This window comes from Mastacembelus armatus, chromosome 6 (genome assembly GCF_900324485.2).
Source record: "Mastacembelus armatus chromosome 6, fMasArm1.2, whole genome shotgun sequence".
NCBI classification, from domain to species: Eukaryota; Metazoa; Chordata; class Actinopteri; order Synbranchiformes; family Mastacembelidae; genus Mastacembelus; species Mastacembelus armatus.
Window position 1 is genome coordinate 14,147,474 of NC_046638.1, and position 19,578 is coordinate 14,167,051.

General features: G+C 39.4%; 1 protein-coding gene across 4 annotated transcripts; it reads right to left on the reverse strand.

Moving 5' to 3' along the window:
- Positions 1-1,291: 1,291 nt before the first annotated feature.
- anln2 (anillin, actin binding protein 2) lies at positions 1,292-19,349 on the reverse strand. Of its 4 annotated transcripts, none has more exons than XM_026312217.2 (24): positions 19,160-19,349; positions 18,479-18,578; positions 18,169-18,336; positions 17,602-17,697; positions 16,910-17,088; positions 16,141-16,233; positions 12,259-12,343; positions 10,400-11,683; positions 9,541-9,842; positions 9,313-9,407; positions 8,797-8,926; positions 7,184-7,319; positions 6,693-6,881; positions 6,382-6,508; positions 6,087-6,135; positions 5,712-5,765; positions 5,605-5,637; positions 5,470-5,491; positions 5,217-5,326; positions 4,671-4,724; positions 3,411-3,497; positions 3,003-3,110; positions 2,765-2,913; positions 1,292-2,490 (listed from the first exon to the last, which is right to left on the reverse strand). In XM_026312217.2, exons 2-24 carry the CDS (start codon positions 18,570-18,572, stop codon positions 2,325-2,327), a joined length of 3,810 nt encoding a protein of 1,269 aa, XP_026168002.1. In that variant the 5' UTR covers positions 18,573-18,578; positions 19,160-19,349; the 3' UTR covers positions 1,292-2,324. The 4 variants fall into 4 exon arrangements, with proteins under 4 accessions (XP_026168002.1, XP_026168001.1, XP_026168004.1 ...); XM_026312216.2 differs by having other exon boundaries at positions 12,259-12,346; XM_026312219.2 differs by lacking the exon at positions 10,400-11,683 and having other exon boundaries at positions 19,160-19,340.
- Between the last annotated feature and the right edge of the window lie 229 nt (positions 19,350-19,578).

The window sequence follows — 19,578 nt, forward strand, 5'->3', positions numbered from 1 at the left end:
GACATATCTCTAAAAATTCTATTTATGCATCACCCTAATTCTGTGTAATCACAATAATGAGGCCATGCTACTCTGTATCACCTCTTGCATCTTCGCTCCAGGGTTGTGTAAGGAACAGAGCAGAGCGTGGCACATCAGAATGTGTTCATGCTAGGGTGGGACCACACTGCTAAGAAATACAAGGCCAGTGAGCTGCTGAGCTCTGGTTTTGTCACACTGAGTGGGGATCACAGCAGTCAGATGTCTCTTCCCCTCAGCTTTGCATTCATAGCGGTCCTGCAGGATGAAACCAAGACATAGTCTAAAACCTATGAAACTAATTCTGCAACTTCACACCTTCTGATTGGCTGTCACCTGTCTATTAGCCAAAAATGTCACCTTTTACACAAAACAGTCTAATAAACAACTTGGCAATACATTTGTCAGATTTAGTAAAAATAGTTACATGGCGGATCTGTATAATCAATATGGGGCAAATATGTGTAAGAGCTTTCATTTACAAACCAGAAACATGTATCTGTATTCTCTACCATGACCCAGCACCCAGTGTAAAAAGATTGCTGAAACTGCTGCTGTTGTTGGCCAGCTCACAGCTGAATGTGTCCTGAAAGCAAAATAAAGTGCTCTGTCCCCCTTGTTGTCGTCATCACCTTAAGCTCCCAGCAGCACCTCCACCCAGAAGAGCTATGGGACGAACAGGAAGTCTAAATCTAGACCACTTCCTGTATGAAATTCCTGACCTGAACTGCCTTCCTGCAACTCTCTTCAGCTCCATATGTATAGCAGCTCTATCGCTCCACCATCTAAGCTTTTATAGTTTGGTACATAAATGTAAATGTACACAGGAATATGGTATGGTGAGGAATAGTTGGTTAGGATTTAAAACCAATACACACATCCACTTAAAATGACACTGCTGACGTGAACGTGTTCTATTGGTAAGGCAGTGTATAATATTGATGAGTAACTTATATCATATTACAGGTCACTTTTGTCTTAACCACAGAGCTGCTATGCTGCTGTCAAATTCCTGGTGGGTCCAACGCACTTGACCAATATAGCTGATTTTGATGTAGACATGTTAGCCATCATGAAGATGCAAAACTACCTGGACTAGTCAAGTCCCATCATTTAAACTGATTTTTTTAGCCATTTCATTCTATTTATTATATTGGTACCTTCGATTAATTGCATAGAATGACATTTCACATGAATAACATTTAGAAGTGATAGATGCAGGATATATATATATATATATAGAAAAAGAGGACAGCAAACACAACAGACTACATTCATCGTAGCAGCATAACTACTGACTCCTCTTTTACTTTGCCAGTTCCATCATCTAGTATGTTACATATAGAATATGGGTTGACATTTGTAAATAAACAGGTTTATCTATGTGCAATAACACAAGTCATGTACTCAGAACATGTGGAAGCACTTCAGGGCACTGAGGAGGAAGAAAAAAAGGACAATTTATATTGCCAAGAAGAGTAGATAGATTTTGACTGGTTATTTGTTTAGTAAAGGGCACCAAGAGTTCTACCACATTTTAGATAATAACAACCAAAAACCTTTTTCCCATGAAACAAAAATCTGCAATACCTTCCACTCATGACAAATTCATTGGGCCCTGGATCAAAAACTTATCTCATCAAACAGAACGAGATTCTTCATGTCTAAATGACTACAAGAAGCTCCAACTCCCTCACTAAATAGCATTCCTTCTATATTTGTAGCATTTTCTGCCATTACAAATATATTTTCATCCTAGGTTAGTTTATTAAAGATTTTCTTCAATATTCATATAAGTGTGTTTATCCTTCCAGTTTAGACATCACAAAAGTACAACATGAATCTAAAGAAAGTAGTGTTCATTATTTCACATTGACAGAAACTACAAGAGAAGTTTCATACTATCTACTGAATGTGACCAAATAATGTTGCCAACAAAGGCTAAAGCAGCTGATTACTACAGAAAGAATAGCCAAAATAAAACCAGATTTCCACAAAATCGTGATAAACTAAAAATATTCCAATGGCAACTTTAAGTTGGCAAATAAAAGTGAAAGCCCAGCAATAATGACTGGATTCTGATTGAAAGAAATTAACAGAAACACCAACAGATACCTCCTAAAGATAAATTACCAGGAGAAGCATTACCTTATGTTTATCACGGGAGCTCATGAACAAGCTTATCTCTTGCAGCTCTGAGATAAATTAGTCTCTAACCCTCTCTAAACCCTGATTTTAGCGTCTCTACCTGCCACATAAAGCTAATCCCAATAAGTTGCTGTGGATCCCATGCAGCACATCTGTAATTACAGTATGCTCTCCCTCAGGTTCCCACTGCTGGATGTGTTTGACTGCTGACTTTCTGTTTGGGTTGCTAACGGCTGGTTCCATGTATGAAAGTCCAAAAGAGCTTGGTTGAGTTTCTCCATCCAGTCCAACCTCTCCTGTTTGGTATCAGCTGAAAACCAACACCTGAACAAGAAATAACATCACAGTCTGTAAACAGAGGAGCCCTGAAAAAGCAATACCATGTTTCAAATAAAACATGGCGCTAAAAATGAATGTCTTATTCTGCACTAGCCAAAATGTTTAACCTTATAGGTGATTTAAAAAACACCCCATCAGAGGTCTAGTTAGGTTTCACACACAGAAATTTGAATAAATGCACAAAAAAAGTTGAGTTACAACTAAAATCAGGTCCCAAACATATCATTTCTGAGGGTGCTAGAGTTTTATTAAAACTTACTTGGCTAAGACGTCCTGGCTGTTTTCCCGAGGCTGAGGTGGGATGTTGCTCACCAGCTCAAAGGTGAAAGGTCGAGCACATGAATCCCTCTTGACGGGCCTGACAGACTGTCTGGGAGAGCTGGTCAGAGAGATGCTGCCCTCAGCTTCCTGGCAGGTTAAAACAGAAGACTGAATTAAAGCCACAGAAAGAAGCTTGGTGGCTTAGTCTGCAGGTCTCCATGTTGCTTTATAGATACCTTTGTTTCTATATCATTGGGGTGGTTCCAGTAGTACATGTCACATCCCTTCAGGACAAAATATCGACGATGCCACACTCCATATCCACTGATCAACTCAAACATCGTCTGGCAGCAGAACCACAAAAGAGGAAATTTTTTTTTCAACTAAATGCCACCAAATAAATTCAAGCATTTTTTTTACATTTAACATTAATATCCATGTCATGTGTTTTCATTTGGGGATATCTGTTATATGTAGAGTTAAATTCAAACATTGAAGCTGCATTCCCAGTAGGAAGCAATGCAGATGTACTTCCAAATGAGTGAAAGCTTATAATTTTACTGCATTATGACAGCAAATCGCTGGTTGACATGGACTGTTCTGTGATGCAATAGGAGTGCTGAGCAAAAAGAAACAGTACTGACCAGGAAGCCTTGGTGCTGCACATCAGAGTGACTCTCACTGTCCAGTTGCAGGTAGATGTTGCCCTCTAGAGGAGAGAGAAAAGGCACCTACAATACAAGGAAGAAGATGGAGGGACAGTAATTAGACTGTCATGATGTGAAGAAATAGAAGCAGGAAGCAATGTTTTGAAGAATTTCATCCCAACATGCTGCTTAACTATATTTGTAAAGGAAATTCAACAGTTCTGGTCAAACTGTGAGTGGATGTGGTTATGACTTGCCACTTTTAAGACATTTTATTTATACCCATTATATGGTCTACTAAATCTCACTATAAGTAGGTATCATTATGGTGCATGCTGCATTGTGGAAGGAAATTCTTGCATAGTTAGCCACACTATGAAATAACAGTGACCTCATTAAAGGTGGCAGTTTATTTTGCTCCCAGATATCATACAAACCAATACAGAATGATGTCATGATATAGCAGAATAATGTACTGTATTTTCTGGACTATAAGTCACACTAAAAATATTTGTGTTTTTTTTTTTAATAGCAAAAACAGTCTTGAACAAGAAAAAAAAAAAAAAAAAAAGAGTTGCATTTCTAATTACAGTCTAAATTAGCCTATGAAGTACGTAGGCTAGGCATGGCAACTAGCAGAAGTGCTTTACCAGATTAACTCATTTGTATCAAGTAACAATTCTGCCAACTTCAGGGAGAAGGTGAAGCAATGTGTTCTCTCTCAGGTTGCCTGAATACCTACACTTACTCCACATGTTGTTTCAGTTGTATACTTTATTACCTGCAGTAGAGCTCTTTCTTTTGGGCAGTATTTTCACTTGTGTTACACTAGGATAGAGTATTAGCTTTAATTGAGTCAAGAGTGCCATCCAACGCTACTTAACAAAACAGCAGTATATTAAAACATAACTTACTTCACTATATAAGTCACACAACAAGCCAGAGTACTAAAAAAGTGTGACTTATAGCTCGGAAAATATGCTAATATTTGGATAAAACAAGAATCAGCAATTAAATGTCTCATACTTGTTTTTACTCTGCCATTAAACTCTATTTCACTTTACAACAAAAGTACTAACATTTGAAGTAAAAATACCCACACAATGGATATGGTAGTTAATCAATTCATTCACTACTATTGCAATCTAGACTGTGGCAGAGGTTAATTTGTCTAACAAACTGTAAGAGGTTAGTTTTTGCAAAAAACAAAGAGAAATGTGAGATTTGAAGGGGTGACAGTGTTGTGAAGAGTGACACCTTTTCCTGAAATTCATCTCCAAGCAGCCTCCTGATTTTGCCTTCAAGTTTCATCTGAGTGGAAGAAGAAAATCAGAGAGGGGGGAGGGAGGCAAACAGGGAGGGACAGACATGTTACCAGTGACCCCACCCGTGTATAGAAGGTTGTAATAGAATAAAAGGACCAAAGAGATGTGACGTGGCGTAGCATTGTGCTGCTTCTCTGGTGGGTCAGAGAAGGAATTCAGAGAGGTGAAAACCTAGTGACAGTGAATGAGTTACATGTGACATGCTCTTCTTTCTAAATGTTATCATTTAATTCATTTTCACCACAGCATTTGCACAAAAAGATCAAAACTTTAATGATGAAACAATATCTTTTACATATCAAACTGACATAGATGTAACTGATTTGATGGGGATAGGGCTTTTTTTTTTTTTTTTTTAAATACATCAGTGAAATTCACCAGTTAACGCTACGTTGGCTTCTTAAAAACTGATCAACAATCCTGCAGTCACCAGGACATCAAAATAAATGGGATCAGCTCCTCACAAGTGACAATTTACCTTATCCAGAGGGAACTTGCTGTGCCCTAGTGAGGCCAAGGTGATCTTGTGGGAGCCCACCAGGCAAAAGTTACTGGAACGACGAGTGTTAAGAGGAGGTAGAGGAGCAGCTGAAATATGATGAAGCACAGAATGATAAAAAACATAAACATGGTCAGAATCCACAATATATATTAGATATTAGAGTTGCATAAAACTGAAAAAAAAAGATGCCTCCTCGTAAAATACATAAATTATAAATAACTAAACTTACGTGTCAGACTGTTACTGGATCTCTGTTGAAAAAAAAAACAACAACAAAAAAAAAAAGAAGTAAAGGTTTAGATAATGCCAGCACAAGGTAGGACACAAAACTAATACCTGGGTGTGAAATAAAAACTTGACTCACTGTGATAGTGTTCAAAAGCTTTTTTGGAGTCACCTGAATATGTAAGGACACCATAAATTAGTTAGATAGCCATTAATAAATACATGCCTGAATAAGCAAGTACCTACCCGTGACTTGGTGGTGGCCCGGTCCATGCTGCAGTTACTACCTGAACTGTGGGACTAGAAACAAGAAGTATAGGTTAGAGCTGCTGCCCTCCACACAAATACTGTTGCACACTTTAAATTTGCTACAGAAAGAGCAGATTGATATCCACAGCAACACTGGGAACAGATTAGGACTATATATGGGGGTACTTTCAGAATAAACATGATTGCAAATGTAAAAGTTTTTTCCAGGCAATAGCATAATCCAACAGCCAAATACAGGAAATACTCCAATGTATGAAAACAAGGAAAAATACTGGAACTCCATTTAGGAGTTTAAAGAATTGGTTAATAACTTTATGTATTGAGAAACCAAATGTCAAATGTTTGTCTCACCAGGCTGTAGACTTCCACATCAATCTCAAAGGAGGCACGAATATCTTTCCTGAAACATCAGGGAGACAAAACATGCAGACTTAATCTACAACATATATTATATACATAAACAACTGTGTTGATATAGTGAAAAGAGCAAATGATCAAAATGATTTGCCTCACAGTGTCCATATTTTAATCAAAGCTGTCTGGATAAATTAATGAACTATGTAAAAATACCATGTATTTCAAACTGAGAAACCCAGCCAATGTCCACCTGAAATTATGACACTCAAGATGAGAAATTGCAGCTTACAGAGTAACAGAGGTAGGGAAGGAGATGGTGTCTCCATTCTGAGCGTCAGCAGCTGTGGCCAGTGGGGTGGCAACGGTGTTGCAGGGTCCGTAACGGATCAGGACGAAAAAGTAGTGACTTGGTCGACCTAAACAGGTACATAAACAAGACAGTCCTTTTGTGATGTCAATCGCTACTACAATTTGTATTAATGAAGCCATGTATTTTGAAGTAGCAGATTTTTTTATTGAAAACAATCATATCAATAATTTTAAAAGTGTACAAGGCAATTACAAATACAAAATGGTAAAACTGTCTTCTTTCTAAGGTACCTGTGCGACTCTGTGATGAGCAGACAAATTCGACTTTGAGGGGCAGCTGGATGTTTGTGATGGTAACGGCCCCTCTGCAGGGCTGCTGGGAAAAATACTCTGCGTCCTCCCCTGCTGCTTCTGCTGACTCTGAAGTCCTCTCCTCCCTTAGTCTGGCTACCTCTGCCAGCAGCACAGAGCGTTTCTCACCTGATACAGACGAATATCACAAGATTAAGAGACAGAACACTATTTTAAAAATACTTGCATCACACTTCAAATACAGACAAGGAACAAGCTGTATAAAAAATAAAAAATAAATACTCAAATTTAAGTCTTGTTATAAATACACTTTTCCTGTTTAATATTATTTCATCAGCTAATTGTAAAATGTAACATGTACCTGCTGTTGAGAAAATCAACAGTCTACAAAAACAGAATAGTGTGAACTTGGATTTCCAACTAAGGCACACAAAGAAAGGACTGTTAAAACAATCTTGTCATCTACATACAGGAGATGAGCAGTAATTTTTCAGCTTCAGCCTCCTCCAGCGAGCCTTGCCCATGCTCCTCATCAGTACAGCAGCTCAAAGCCTGTAGGGTCTGGTGTATCACAGTCTGCAGCTTTGCTGCTTCTTCATTAAAAGCCTGACAAGCGCAGAACAACATGCAGTATAATTGGCACTAGAACATTTGTATACAATTTAATTTCATCATACAGAATTAATCACGTCAGTGGTTTTGCACCGAGGACAACATACTACTCAAAAAATTAAGGGAACTCTTAAACCACACCTTGGCTGTGGGACAAAAAGTTCCAGAAGGGCAACCATCACTGCAAAAAAACAAAAACAAACAAACAAAAAAAAAAAAAGCACCTGAAGGAGGTTCAGACTGTGAAGAACAAGATCTTTTGGTCTGATGAAACCAAGACTGAACTGTTTGGCCTCAGTTCTAAAGGTTATGTCTAGAGGAAACCAGGCACCTCTTATCAGCTGCCCAATACCATCCCAACAGTGAAGCAGAAGGGACTAGGAGACTGGTCAGGGTTGAGGGAAAGCTGAATGGAGCAAAGTATAGAGATGTCCTCAATGAAAACCTGGTTACCGGCCCTTAGGACCTCAGACTGGACCAAAGGTTAATCTTCCAACGTGACAACGACCCTAAGTAAAACTCTGTGAATATCCTAGAGTGGCCCAGGCAGAGCCCAGACTTGATCCCTGTTTAACATCTCGAGAGATCTGAAAATGGCTGTCAAACGGCCGGTCCCCATCCAACCTGACTGAGCCTGAGAGGATTTGCAAAGAAGAATGGCAGAAAAACCCTCAAGATGTGCAAAGCTTCTTGTGTCATACCCAAAAAGTCATGAGGATGTAATTGCTGCTAAAGGTGCTTCAAATAAGTCCTCAGTAAAGGGTCTTATGTAAATGTGGTAAGATTTTTTTCTTTTTAATACATTTATAGACATATCTAAAATAGTTTTTACTTTGTCATTATGTGGTACTGAGTGTACCACATAAGGACAAAGTCACATTATGTGGTACACTCAGTACCACATAAGGATTTCATTCCAGTTCCTCACAGTAGTCAGGGTATACAGTTGGCTATGACATGGAGGTCTGTGTGGCCCTCCAAGGACAGGCCTTCCCAGACCATTACTCATCCACAACCAAATTGGTCGTGATGATATTAGGCAGCATAACGAGTGAAGTGTGAACCTACTCTCATCTGTGAGCACGGCACGAGTGGCAAACCTGCCAGTTCTGGTGTTCTCTGGTGAATGCCAATCATGTTGCAAAGTGCTGGGCTGTGAGCACAGATTGTACCAAAGGATGCTGGTCCATCACGCTGGGAACACAACATACAAAACCATTTCCTTTTTCCTCTCCATGCACCTGTTGTTGTGTTCATTTTCACCAAAGCAGGTGAAACTGATTCACAACGACATGTGCTTCCGAAATTGACAAATATGTATCCCTATAGTTTAATTGACTTGGTGTTATAATGAGATGGTTAAGTGTTACTTTAAGGTTTTGAGTAGTTTAGTTAGAATTAATCTAAATAATAACTCGTCTATTGAGAGAATGTTGAAAAATTGAAAAAAAAAAAAAAAAGTACTACACACTGCGATTTTTTCCTTAGTGTTGACAGACTGTTGGGATTGGCTCTTCTCTATAGCTCGTCTCTGAACCCCAGGAGTGACACACTGTATGGTGGGCAGCTTACTCTGTCTTTGTGTGCGGTAGGCATCAATACTGTCAATCACAGAATAAACAAACAAACAGTTAAGAATGTTACAGTATAGCAACTCATATTTATGATTAATACTGATGTCTACTTTTTTCAGGCTGCTTTATTCAGAGCTGACTTGCAGACAGTGACCACACATAGGTAAGAGTACCATCATTTAGTATGTTATTTTGACAAATCCAAATATCACAATATTTGTCACTGAATCAGTACTTTTAACTACATACAATATTTGCCGTCAGGGTGTGTTAGAATAGAATTTTAAAATGTCTGAGAAACAATGTGTAAACACAGAATTGCTCAAGTATGATGACCCATACCTAACCCCATACCTCTGGCAAAAATCTACACTGCTGATTCAAGATTGATCCTCTGCGGCTGCTATGATTACCTGTACAGAGGAGCAGATTCAATAGGAGGGTTTGTGGTCTCTTCTGGAGTCAGGAGCAGAGATGGAGGATTGGATTCCTGACTTGCTGCTATACGCTGTGGAACGTGGAACATCAACACAGAATACATATTTATCCAAATTCTGAATTGATCTGATGCTTTATCCAGAAACCTCCTATAACAGAACTTATGTATCTACAACAGAGTTATGAATTAATACCCTTATTACCAGAGGAGTGACCACAGCCTCAACAGACTTGCTGAGAGGAGACAGAATGCCGCTGGGTGGGAAAGTGAGCAGTTCATCTCCACTGTTTTCGTCTTTGGCCTCTTGCTCACTTTTCGCCTTCCCTGATTCCCCGTCCATTTTATCTTTGTCTCCAGAACAAGCACTAATACCACTGTCGCGGTCAGTGTCGTCATCAATGGCTCTCTCTTCCTCCATCTTTCCAGCATATTCCAGTACCTCCTCAAACATCTGGTCAATTATTTCAGCAGTGTTCGTCTCATCATGAGAGCTTAGTTCAACATCTATGAAAGGAAAGAGAAGGGGAAATAAATAAATAAATAATTTAAAAACAAAACAAAACAACAACAAAAAACAAACAAACAAACAAACAAAAAAAAAACACCTGACAATTCTATGATAGGTACATGGTTTCCAAAAACCAAATCATTAAAAACCCAACATATGGCTACCTACTTGACCCAGCTCCGTTTACTCTTTCAAGTGCTGCACCTGTGTAATACCACCAAAGTACTGGAGAACCTATGCTGATCTTCTCATTGCTTTTCTCAAAATGAAATGAAAAATATTCAACACATAACCACAAAAATAATAAAATAATACCACCTCTGAATACTGTATTATATTTACTTGTTTGCTTAAAGAAGTATGCTCGTTTTTTCTGTCACCCTGTATCCCCCCCCCCAAAAAAAGAGCATGCTTATCTTAAAGCAAACTTGGTGTATGTAGTTCACCAGTGGTCAAGTGGTTTCTACTACTACTTCATCAACGTGCTCCACCATTCCTGAGGTGTCTTCAGGCAGCCCAGGTGCACACAACTACATCATCTTAGTGTTCTCACCTGACATGGTTGTCTCTGCCCTGGACTCCATAGAAGTATTGGTCTCAGACAGTGATACATCATTGATTAACTCAGGCTCCAGGATAAAGGTGACTTTTTTTGACTGTTCTCTTCCCTCTGCCTTGTGTGTTTCTTCTGTTTGCCCATGTACAACACCCTGCCTTTGTTCTACTGTTTCTTGCTCGGTTTCTTCTGTCTCCAAAAGATGCTCTGACACCTGGCCCTCGGTCAAACTCTGAGCTGTATCATGAGTATCAGGGTTTACTGATTTGACATAAGCCTTTGCTTTCTGCTGTGCTACACCTTTGCTGTTTCCTTGAAGATCTGTGTACCCTGTCTGTCTATTTTTTAGAGTCTGAGTTACATCTACAAAAGCTTCCAGTTCTTCCATTGTACTTTCTGGGCTTGTTCTGTTCGACTCCAAATCCATATCATCTTCTTCCTTCATATGCGTTGTCTGGATCGCCTTTGACTCTTTATGCATGTCCTCCTCATGAATACATGATTCTGTGTTTTTCTGGTCTTGTCTCATTGCAAACCTATCAATTTCTCCTGCAGCTTCACCTTCATTATATTTTTTATGGCACTCTTTTAGCCTGGGTTTCTCAGTTTCACGCAATTCAGAGAAACCAGCAATCTCCGCAGAGACATTATCCAAACAATATTTACCATGCCGGATGTCAGAAGAACCACTATGATCTACAACATGACCTCCTTTCTCCTCTTCAGCGCTGGACAACTCCAACTCATCTTCCTCCTCTCTAGCATGCACATCGTCCTGTTCTTCAGCAATGACAGACTCTTCCTCCTTATACACCTTGGACTGCGGATATCTCCACAACCTTAATTCTTCATCTGTTGAAGGCTCAATCTCCTCTTCGCCATATGAAGAATCATCAGTATTTTCATCAAATGTCTCTGAACCACTGTGTTCTGGTAAATTGGAAATCTCATCCGTTTCCTTCATGTTTGACTCATCTGCACAAGGGGGTTCTAGATAGCACTGCTCCTCACCTGACACGTTCTGCTCTTCGCCAAAAGATGTTTTGAAATTACTCTGATCCTCATTAAAAGACAGCTTCAATACAGTCAAAGTCCCTGGTTGTTGGGAACCTACATCCTCCGTGTCGTTTCCAGCTGGAGCCTTGTGGTCTTTCTTCTCCCTGACTTCCTCAACCTGATGAGTATTTTGGTTCTTCAATTCCATTTGCAGCTGTCTTTCACTAAAGCCTTCAAGTTCTACAGATGCTGCTGGAGCATCAGAGTCATAACAGGCCTCTTGACCTGTTAAAAGATTAGTCTTAAATTTTAACATTACATGCCTAACCTATACTTCTGGGCAGGTATTGGGTATTAATATCTACTAAAAAGCTGCTTAAAATCCCCATGGTAACATATCATATTTCATTATGAAATTTCATTATGAAATTTAGAAATACACCAAGACTATTTTGGAACATTTAGCAATTTATGTGTTCTGATTTGCCAAACTTTTTTTGAAATAAGGCAGCACCACTCTCAGTTTTTTTTTTTTTTATATCTGAAGACTGATTCTTGTACCTAAACTTGGGGTTCTTGATGAGTTGCTCATCTGACAACAGTGAATTTTTATTATTAAAATGAGGTCTGTGTAACTCAGTATAGAGTGACTAGGGTCATTACAAGAGTAATGATCCTAATTGTAATTATATCATAATCTGGGAGGTTTATAGAGTTGTGGTAAGGCATTTGTATATAATTACATTTTTGTATCTAATGCAATCATACTTTAGGGTCAACTTTGTACTATAGAAAGAAAATGTATAAACTTCATGAATATTCTATACAGTAAAGTAAAGTCAATGTGTCAAAAGTCTTACCTGTTGTATGTACAGACATCTTCTCTGCACCTGATATAGGAGTTTCAGTGAAGCTGCCATCTTTCATCTCAGCATCAAGATCAACCTGCTGGGAAAAAAATATCAACACCAGGATTTAAAAATAAGGCATAGGGATGCAGAGAAGAGCTCTTTTGTATGTTGACTATTGCACATTCATCTATCATCACCACTTATCCTGGAACATCCAGGGGCACCGATGGTTGGGTGCTGGAGCCAATCCCACCTGACATTTGGTGAGAGGCAGGGTATACCCTGGGCAGATCACCAGTCTATCACAGGGCTAACACAGAGACAAACACACATTCACACCTACAGGCAATTAGAGTCACCAATTAAACTAACTCCAAACTGCATGTTTTTGGACTGTGGGAGGAAACCAGGGCATGCAGACAAAACCCACCCAGACACAGGGAGAACATGCAAACTTCACACAGAAAACCCTGGGTTGAATAGGATTTATACCCAAAACCTTCTTGCTGGAAGCACCACTATGCAAATAAAGAACAATTTCCCCTTGGGCATTCATGAAGTACTTTATCTATATAAAAGCAAATAAAATAGAAGAAGTTTCACAATATATAAAAATATATCCAAAAAAACAAATACAAAACAGCCAGTAGAAAAATAGATCCCTCTAGAGTGACAATACACACAGTCCAAACCTAAGCATTTGGACAGTTACACAGGCTGCAGTACAGGCAGAGCATCACCTGAAACAATACAAAGTCTAGTGATTTTTGAGACTTCAGGCACTTATTGACTGGGAAGCATTTCCAGAAATATTACATTAATAATATTTTACTGCTATTATGTGATGATCATGTACATCTGTCCAATTAAGTTTAAAGCTCTTAACTATGGGCACCATCTTTTAACCCCATACTGCCCAAATGCACAGTTAGCATTCAGACATGCATGCATGCAGACCAGAAGCGGTTTGAGGCGAATTTGTGACAGTCTACAACTGTCAGAAATGCACGCAGGCTGGCTAGTATACTTGTGTGTGTGTGTGTGTGTGTGTGTGTGTGTGTGTGTGTGTGTGTGTGTGTGTGTGTGTGTGTGTGTGTGTGTGTGTGTGTGTGTGTGTGTGTGTGTGTGTGTGTATATATAAATAATATATATATATACAGTGGGTATGGAAAGTATTCAGACCCCTTTAAATTTTTCACTCTTTGTGTCATTGCAGCCATTTGCCAAAATCAAAAAAGTTCATTTTATTTCTCATTAATGTACACTCAGCACCCCATCTTGACAGAAAAAAACAGAAATGTAGAAATTTTTGCAAATTTACTAAAAAAGAAAAACTGAAATATCACATGGTCATAAGTATTCAGACCCTGTGCTCAGTATTGAGTAGAAGCACCCTTTTGAGCTAGTACAGCCATGAGTCTTCTTGGGAATGATGCAACAAGTTTTTCACACCTGGATTTGGGGATCCTCTGCCATTCTTCCTTGCAGATCCTCTCCAGTTCTGTCAGGTTGGATGGTGAACGTTGGTGGACAGCCATTTTCAGGTCTCTCCAGAGATGCTCAATTGGGTTGAGGTCAGGGCTCTGGCTGGGCCAGTCAAGAACGGTCACAGAGTTGTTCCGAAGCCACTCCTTTGTTATTTTAGCTGTGTGCTTAGGGTCATTGTCCTATTGAAAGGTGAACCTTCGGCCCAGTCTGAGGTCCTGAGCACTCTGGAAGAGGTTTTCTTCCAGGATATCTCTGTACTTGGCCGCATTCATCTTTCCTTCAATTGCAACCAGTCGTCCTGTCCCTGCAGCTGAAAAACACCCCCACAACATGATGCTCCCACCACCATGTTTCACTGTAGGGATTGTATTGGGCAGGTGATGAGCAGTGCCTGGTTTTCTCCACACATACCGCTTAGAATTAACGCCAAAAAGTTCAATCTTGGTCTCATCAGACCAGAGAATCTTATTTCTCATAGTCTGGGAGTCCTTCATGTGTTTTTTGGCAAACTCTATGCGGGCTTTCATGTGTCTTGCACTGAGGAGAGGCTTCCGTCGGGCCACTCTGCCATAAAGCCCCGACTGGTGGAGGGCTGCAGTGATAGTTGACTTTGTGGAACTTTCTCCCATCTCCCTACTGCATTTCTGGAGCTCAGCCACAGTGATCTTTGGGTTCTTCTTTACCTCTCTCACCAAGGCTCTTCTCCCACGATTGCTCAGTTTGGCTGGACGGCCAGGTCTAGGAAGAGTTCTGGTCGTCCCAAACTTTTTCCATTTGAGGATTATGGAGGCCACTGGGCTCTTAGGAACCTTGAGTGCTGCAGAAATTCTTTTGTAACTTTGGCCAGATCTGTGCCTTGCCACAATTCTGTCTCTGAGCTGCTTGGGCAGTTCCTTCGACCTCATGATTCTCATTTGCTCTGGCATGCACTGTGAGCTGTAAGGTCTTATATAGACAGGTGTGTGCCTTTCCTAATCAAGTCCAATCAGTTTAATTAAACACAGCTGGACTCCAATGAAGGAGCAGAACCATCTCAAGGAGGATCAGAAGAAATGAACAGCATGTGAGTTAAGAGTGTCACTGCAAAGGGTCTGAATATTTATAACCATGTGATATTTCAGTTTTTCTTTTTTAATAAATTTGCAAAAATTTCTACATTTCTGTTTTTTTCTGTCAAGATGGGGTGCTGAGTGTACATTAATGAGAAATAAAATGAACTTTTTTGATTTTGGCAAATGGCTGCAATGACGCAAAGAGTGAAAAATTTAAAGGGGTCTGAATACTTTCCGTACCCACTGTATATATCCTATATATTTAAGGGACAGTAAATCATGTATATTTAAGGGACAGTAAAGGTAGTGACAGAAATTAAACGGCAGGGGGAAAAAAAAAAAAAAAAAAAAAAAAATCAAAACTGATGCTCTACTATGTGAAGCTGTTTATCACCTCATGATAACCCCACTATGACAGAACTGACAGCCACAGCTCACAACTATTCAAAGTGAGTGCGCAGATAATCCTTTGTGTCTTCAGTGAATAGCCCACTTCACTAAAAACCACTACAGACTTTAAAAAGGTGCAACAGTGAAATTAAATTCTCTAAATGCTGAAGCAACACACGTGCTGCAACAACAGTTGTTGTATTCAGACATTTTCTTTGTTCTGTAATATAATAATATAGTTTAGTTTATCAGTGCCCAAGTCAATACTACCTGCCTCCAGAAATTATCCATGTCCACTAAGTCACCGGAGTGCAGTTATTTTTTTTTTGTAAATGTTACTGACTCACATCCCAAGGCTGCATTGGAGGCCAACGCACTCTCCGTTTAGATTGAGGGACCCACGAAGAGGATGGGGTGCTAATCTGCTAATGTTTACACAAGCAGGTGTGTAAATAAAATCTAACTGCAAAAAGAGCCTACTGAACACTGAACAAGCAATAAAAGAAGTGAGAAGATAATCCTTTTTAAACACAAAATACATTAAAAAAAATGAAACAAATATAAGCAGTTGTTTATCTGTATAGTTACTATTGGACATATGTGGAGCACTGGGGCTCACTGATCTGTTTCTAGTAGCTCTGGGACAACAATAGAAGTACATGGGAGAGACCAACAGGTTAAACTGTGGTCTGGTTTTAGTCTCTCTGTATGATGTGTAGAAAATACAAACAGAAAATAGCTAGCTTTATCCTTTAAACGTGTATAAATTTCATTGTAAGTGTAACACCTACTCTATATAATTTAATCCAATCCAAATCCAAGTACAAATATGTACCTGATATTTAAACACTATTGCTACTTCTCTTCTATGGCCCAGTTTTAGCACTGACACACAAATGCTGAAAACTGTTAGAAGTTGTGAGAATTTCTGACAGGAAAAATTCCATCATCACTAACCTACCTGAGCTAACGAGGAATCAGAGCTGCTCCTTTTCAGCCAAGCGTTCTCACTAATTGGTTGGAAATGCAACTGGTTCAACTCTTGATCCCGTTCCTGGTGGAGAAACCATGTACGAAATAACATTTTTCATGCAGTACAGCAATCACATGATTTCATTATTTGAATATGAACAGCACAGATTTAAAGTCAGTCAATTGATCCTGAAACTGTGCACGCTGCCATGACTTTTAGCAATGCAGTATTTACAGTAGTTGTTGGAACTTAGCTAGAAAGAGGTACAATATAACCTATTTGTCATTCACATATTTTACAAGCATAACCCGAGATTGCTTTTGATATGAGAAAGTAAGTATGATTATAAAGCACACTGAGCCTACACCTTTCATATGACTGAAATATTGATATTGATTAATATTTAGGCAAGGGAACCTTGAGAAATAAGTGGCTTCAGTGAGCATGATAAACACATGCACAGTGCCTATGCAACATTTAGGGTTCAAGCACACCTGTGGGCATCTGTTTCTGTCCACCTCTGCAGTAAGCAAAACAATGTCCCTCCTGAATGACAGACAACATTGCAACAGGCTTCTACACATAATACACCATTACATCATCAGGTAGCATGAGATTACTGTACAGCACAGGGACTGGCTACAGTGAATACTCCATGACAAACCACTGAGCAATTTAAGACAGCTGTATTTGTACATGTTTTGATCCCATTATTGTAGATAGCACTGATGCATTCCAATTATGTCACAGAACCAACCTGCCGCAGGCGAGAGGCCTGCTTGGAGCTGGGTGTTGTAGTGCCCTGGAGTTTTTGGTGAATGTCAGACACAAAGTTGGAACGAGTCCGAGGACAAGGGTTGGCAGGACTCGGTGTGGGGTCACTCTGGAAAACTGACATCTTAAACCTCTCCATTCGCTGACTGAATTCTCCCTCAGCTAGATGGAATAAAATATTTAAAGAGAGAAATTTTCCAAGATTAACAGAACTGAAGTCAAATTGTTTTTAGCAAGAACCTGTCATTTTCTTGCAGCAATTCCTTAAATTTAATGCTGAGCATTTGCTGATATGAAGTTTGACATCTATAAGTCCTAATCAGTCTTTCTCCTACCATTCTTTTCCCCCCTAAAAAAAAGAAAGACAATTCAAGTGCATTACATGCATTTCACTGTCCTGCACTAACTGTTATTCTCTAGTGTCCCTACTGAGGATGTGGCTTATCCATGTGTTATACATTCACATACACACACCACACGCACACAGGGCAACGTTAATGAGACAGGCTAAGTGAGGCAAACTGGAAGTAAGGATGAAGCTCTTACATGCCAAACAAAACAAAACAAACAAACAGAAAAAACAAAACAAAAAAACAAGTCAGCCTCCCAGTGAAAACCAGGCAACAATGTTAACATTTTTCAAACAGGAACATGTGCGTTTATTTGCATTCTCACCAAGTAGTTGCTCTTTGAAACCCTTGTGTGCGATGAGAGCTGATGGGCTTTGAGCCCCAGGATCTGACAGGCACCTGAAGGACGGTGGACTTCCTCCTAAAATAATAAACACTTTCTTATAAATTACAAATTGTCACACCAGATCACCACAGATTACGCAATACCTTCACAAGTTCTTATCTTTACATGGAGATAATCCAGTTTGTCTGGTAACCTTGAATACAATGACAGGAAGCATCTGAAATAGTACTAGAAGCGGAGCCAAAATACACCATAATACTTTTGTATAGACATGTAAAGTGAGATGTTAGTTTATTGGGTCTAAATAGCTAGTATTTCAACAGTCTCTAATACAAGAGTGGTGAAATAAATTTGACCTTTACAATATTTCATGTCAAATTTAAAGATTCAACTTTATGGTCATTTTAGAGCATGTAGCTTTTAAGAGGAGTCTGCCGAATTGTATTTTTGTAATCATTGTATTGTAAAGTATAATCAGTTTGGCCTCACTGACAAAAGCTGGGGAAACTAATAGCTTGTCAGGCCTAAGAGTAAAGGTAGGATTACCCTCTCTTCTCCGGGTGAGCTGCTGGACTCTGGATCGGATTGAGGGAACAATAGGTGTATCTGGCTTTATTGCTTGCTCAGCTAGGTGTCCAGACTTAAACCGTTTAGGGCTATGGTTCTCCTGACCAGCTCTGTCCAGACGCTGCCGTTTGTGGCCATCATTTAGCTCTGAAAAGTAAGATAGAAAAATCATATAAGATATAAATGTACATAACTGAAAAGATTATTGTAAATGTAATGTGTGGATGTTTGTTTGTATTTATAAACAATATGAATCTTCATATTTTTGTTAATGCAGGCACAAACAAACCTGACGGTGAGATTATATTGTCTTCAGAGTCTGATAAAGGTGCTCTCTGTCTCTTCAAGTTGACACTGCCACTATTCTCCTCGTCAGCTTCCATACTGACCTGCAAACAACAACACATAATAGCTCTTCTTGTTTAGGAGAAACCTTAGCAGCAGTTAACATTATTCAAAACACCTACAACTGCCTGTTACAAACCAGATAAAAATACATCTCCTGAAAATCATGTACAATATTATCATGGGCAAAGTTAATATGTGTTAAAGCTTTACTAAGCCATGACCATCAAAATATGGCTAACTGACCAAAACTACCTCTTAGACACGTTTGTACAGACAGAAACAGTAACGTTTACGTTAAATAAATGAAACGTGACAACGCCCAGAGTTCAGCTTCAGCTCAGCTCATTCATAGTTCAATGTTATGCTAGCCAGTCTACTAACGCTAAACTAAATACACACATCCTCCTAACGTCACCAAAACCCGACACTGTTTAGGCGAATTAACCCTACACATTTCAAGCTAACGCTTCTGATTTAAAGTCGGCTAAATACCTGAACGTTAACCTAGCTTAGAATAATAAGCTAACTTTAGCACAAACTTGCTGGGTCTTTCTAACGTTCAGCTAGCTATTAAATTAGCCGCGATAATTTATATGCTGAACAAGACACGTTACTGTCTTACCTGAAAGGTAGTGTCTATGAAACTGACTAACTGACAGGCAACGCTAACTGACAGAAAACAACCTAGTTATTTTCTGCTTTCAGCCTCCTCCTCTTCCAACTTTGAATTTCCGCGGGTCCTCTGACGTTAGTGCCGAAGTGCCGTAAATACTCTCGGAGGGCGCCGAATGGACACCAGACCTTACAAAGCCGGACTGGTTTTCTCAGCGGACCGGAGGACTCAGTAAACTGCTCTCACGACAGAACCTGCAGGGCGTTTTACCGTACTAAACACAGTAAACACGCAAATTAGCTTTCGTTGCAGAGCTTTAACCAAAATGTCTGTACAAATTTGTGTACATTGTCTGTGTACTGTGTCAGCTATCATTAGTTAAATTGGTCATAAAAACAGTTGTATGAATTTATTTTTAAATAAACCTA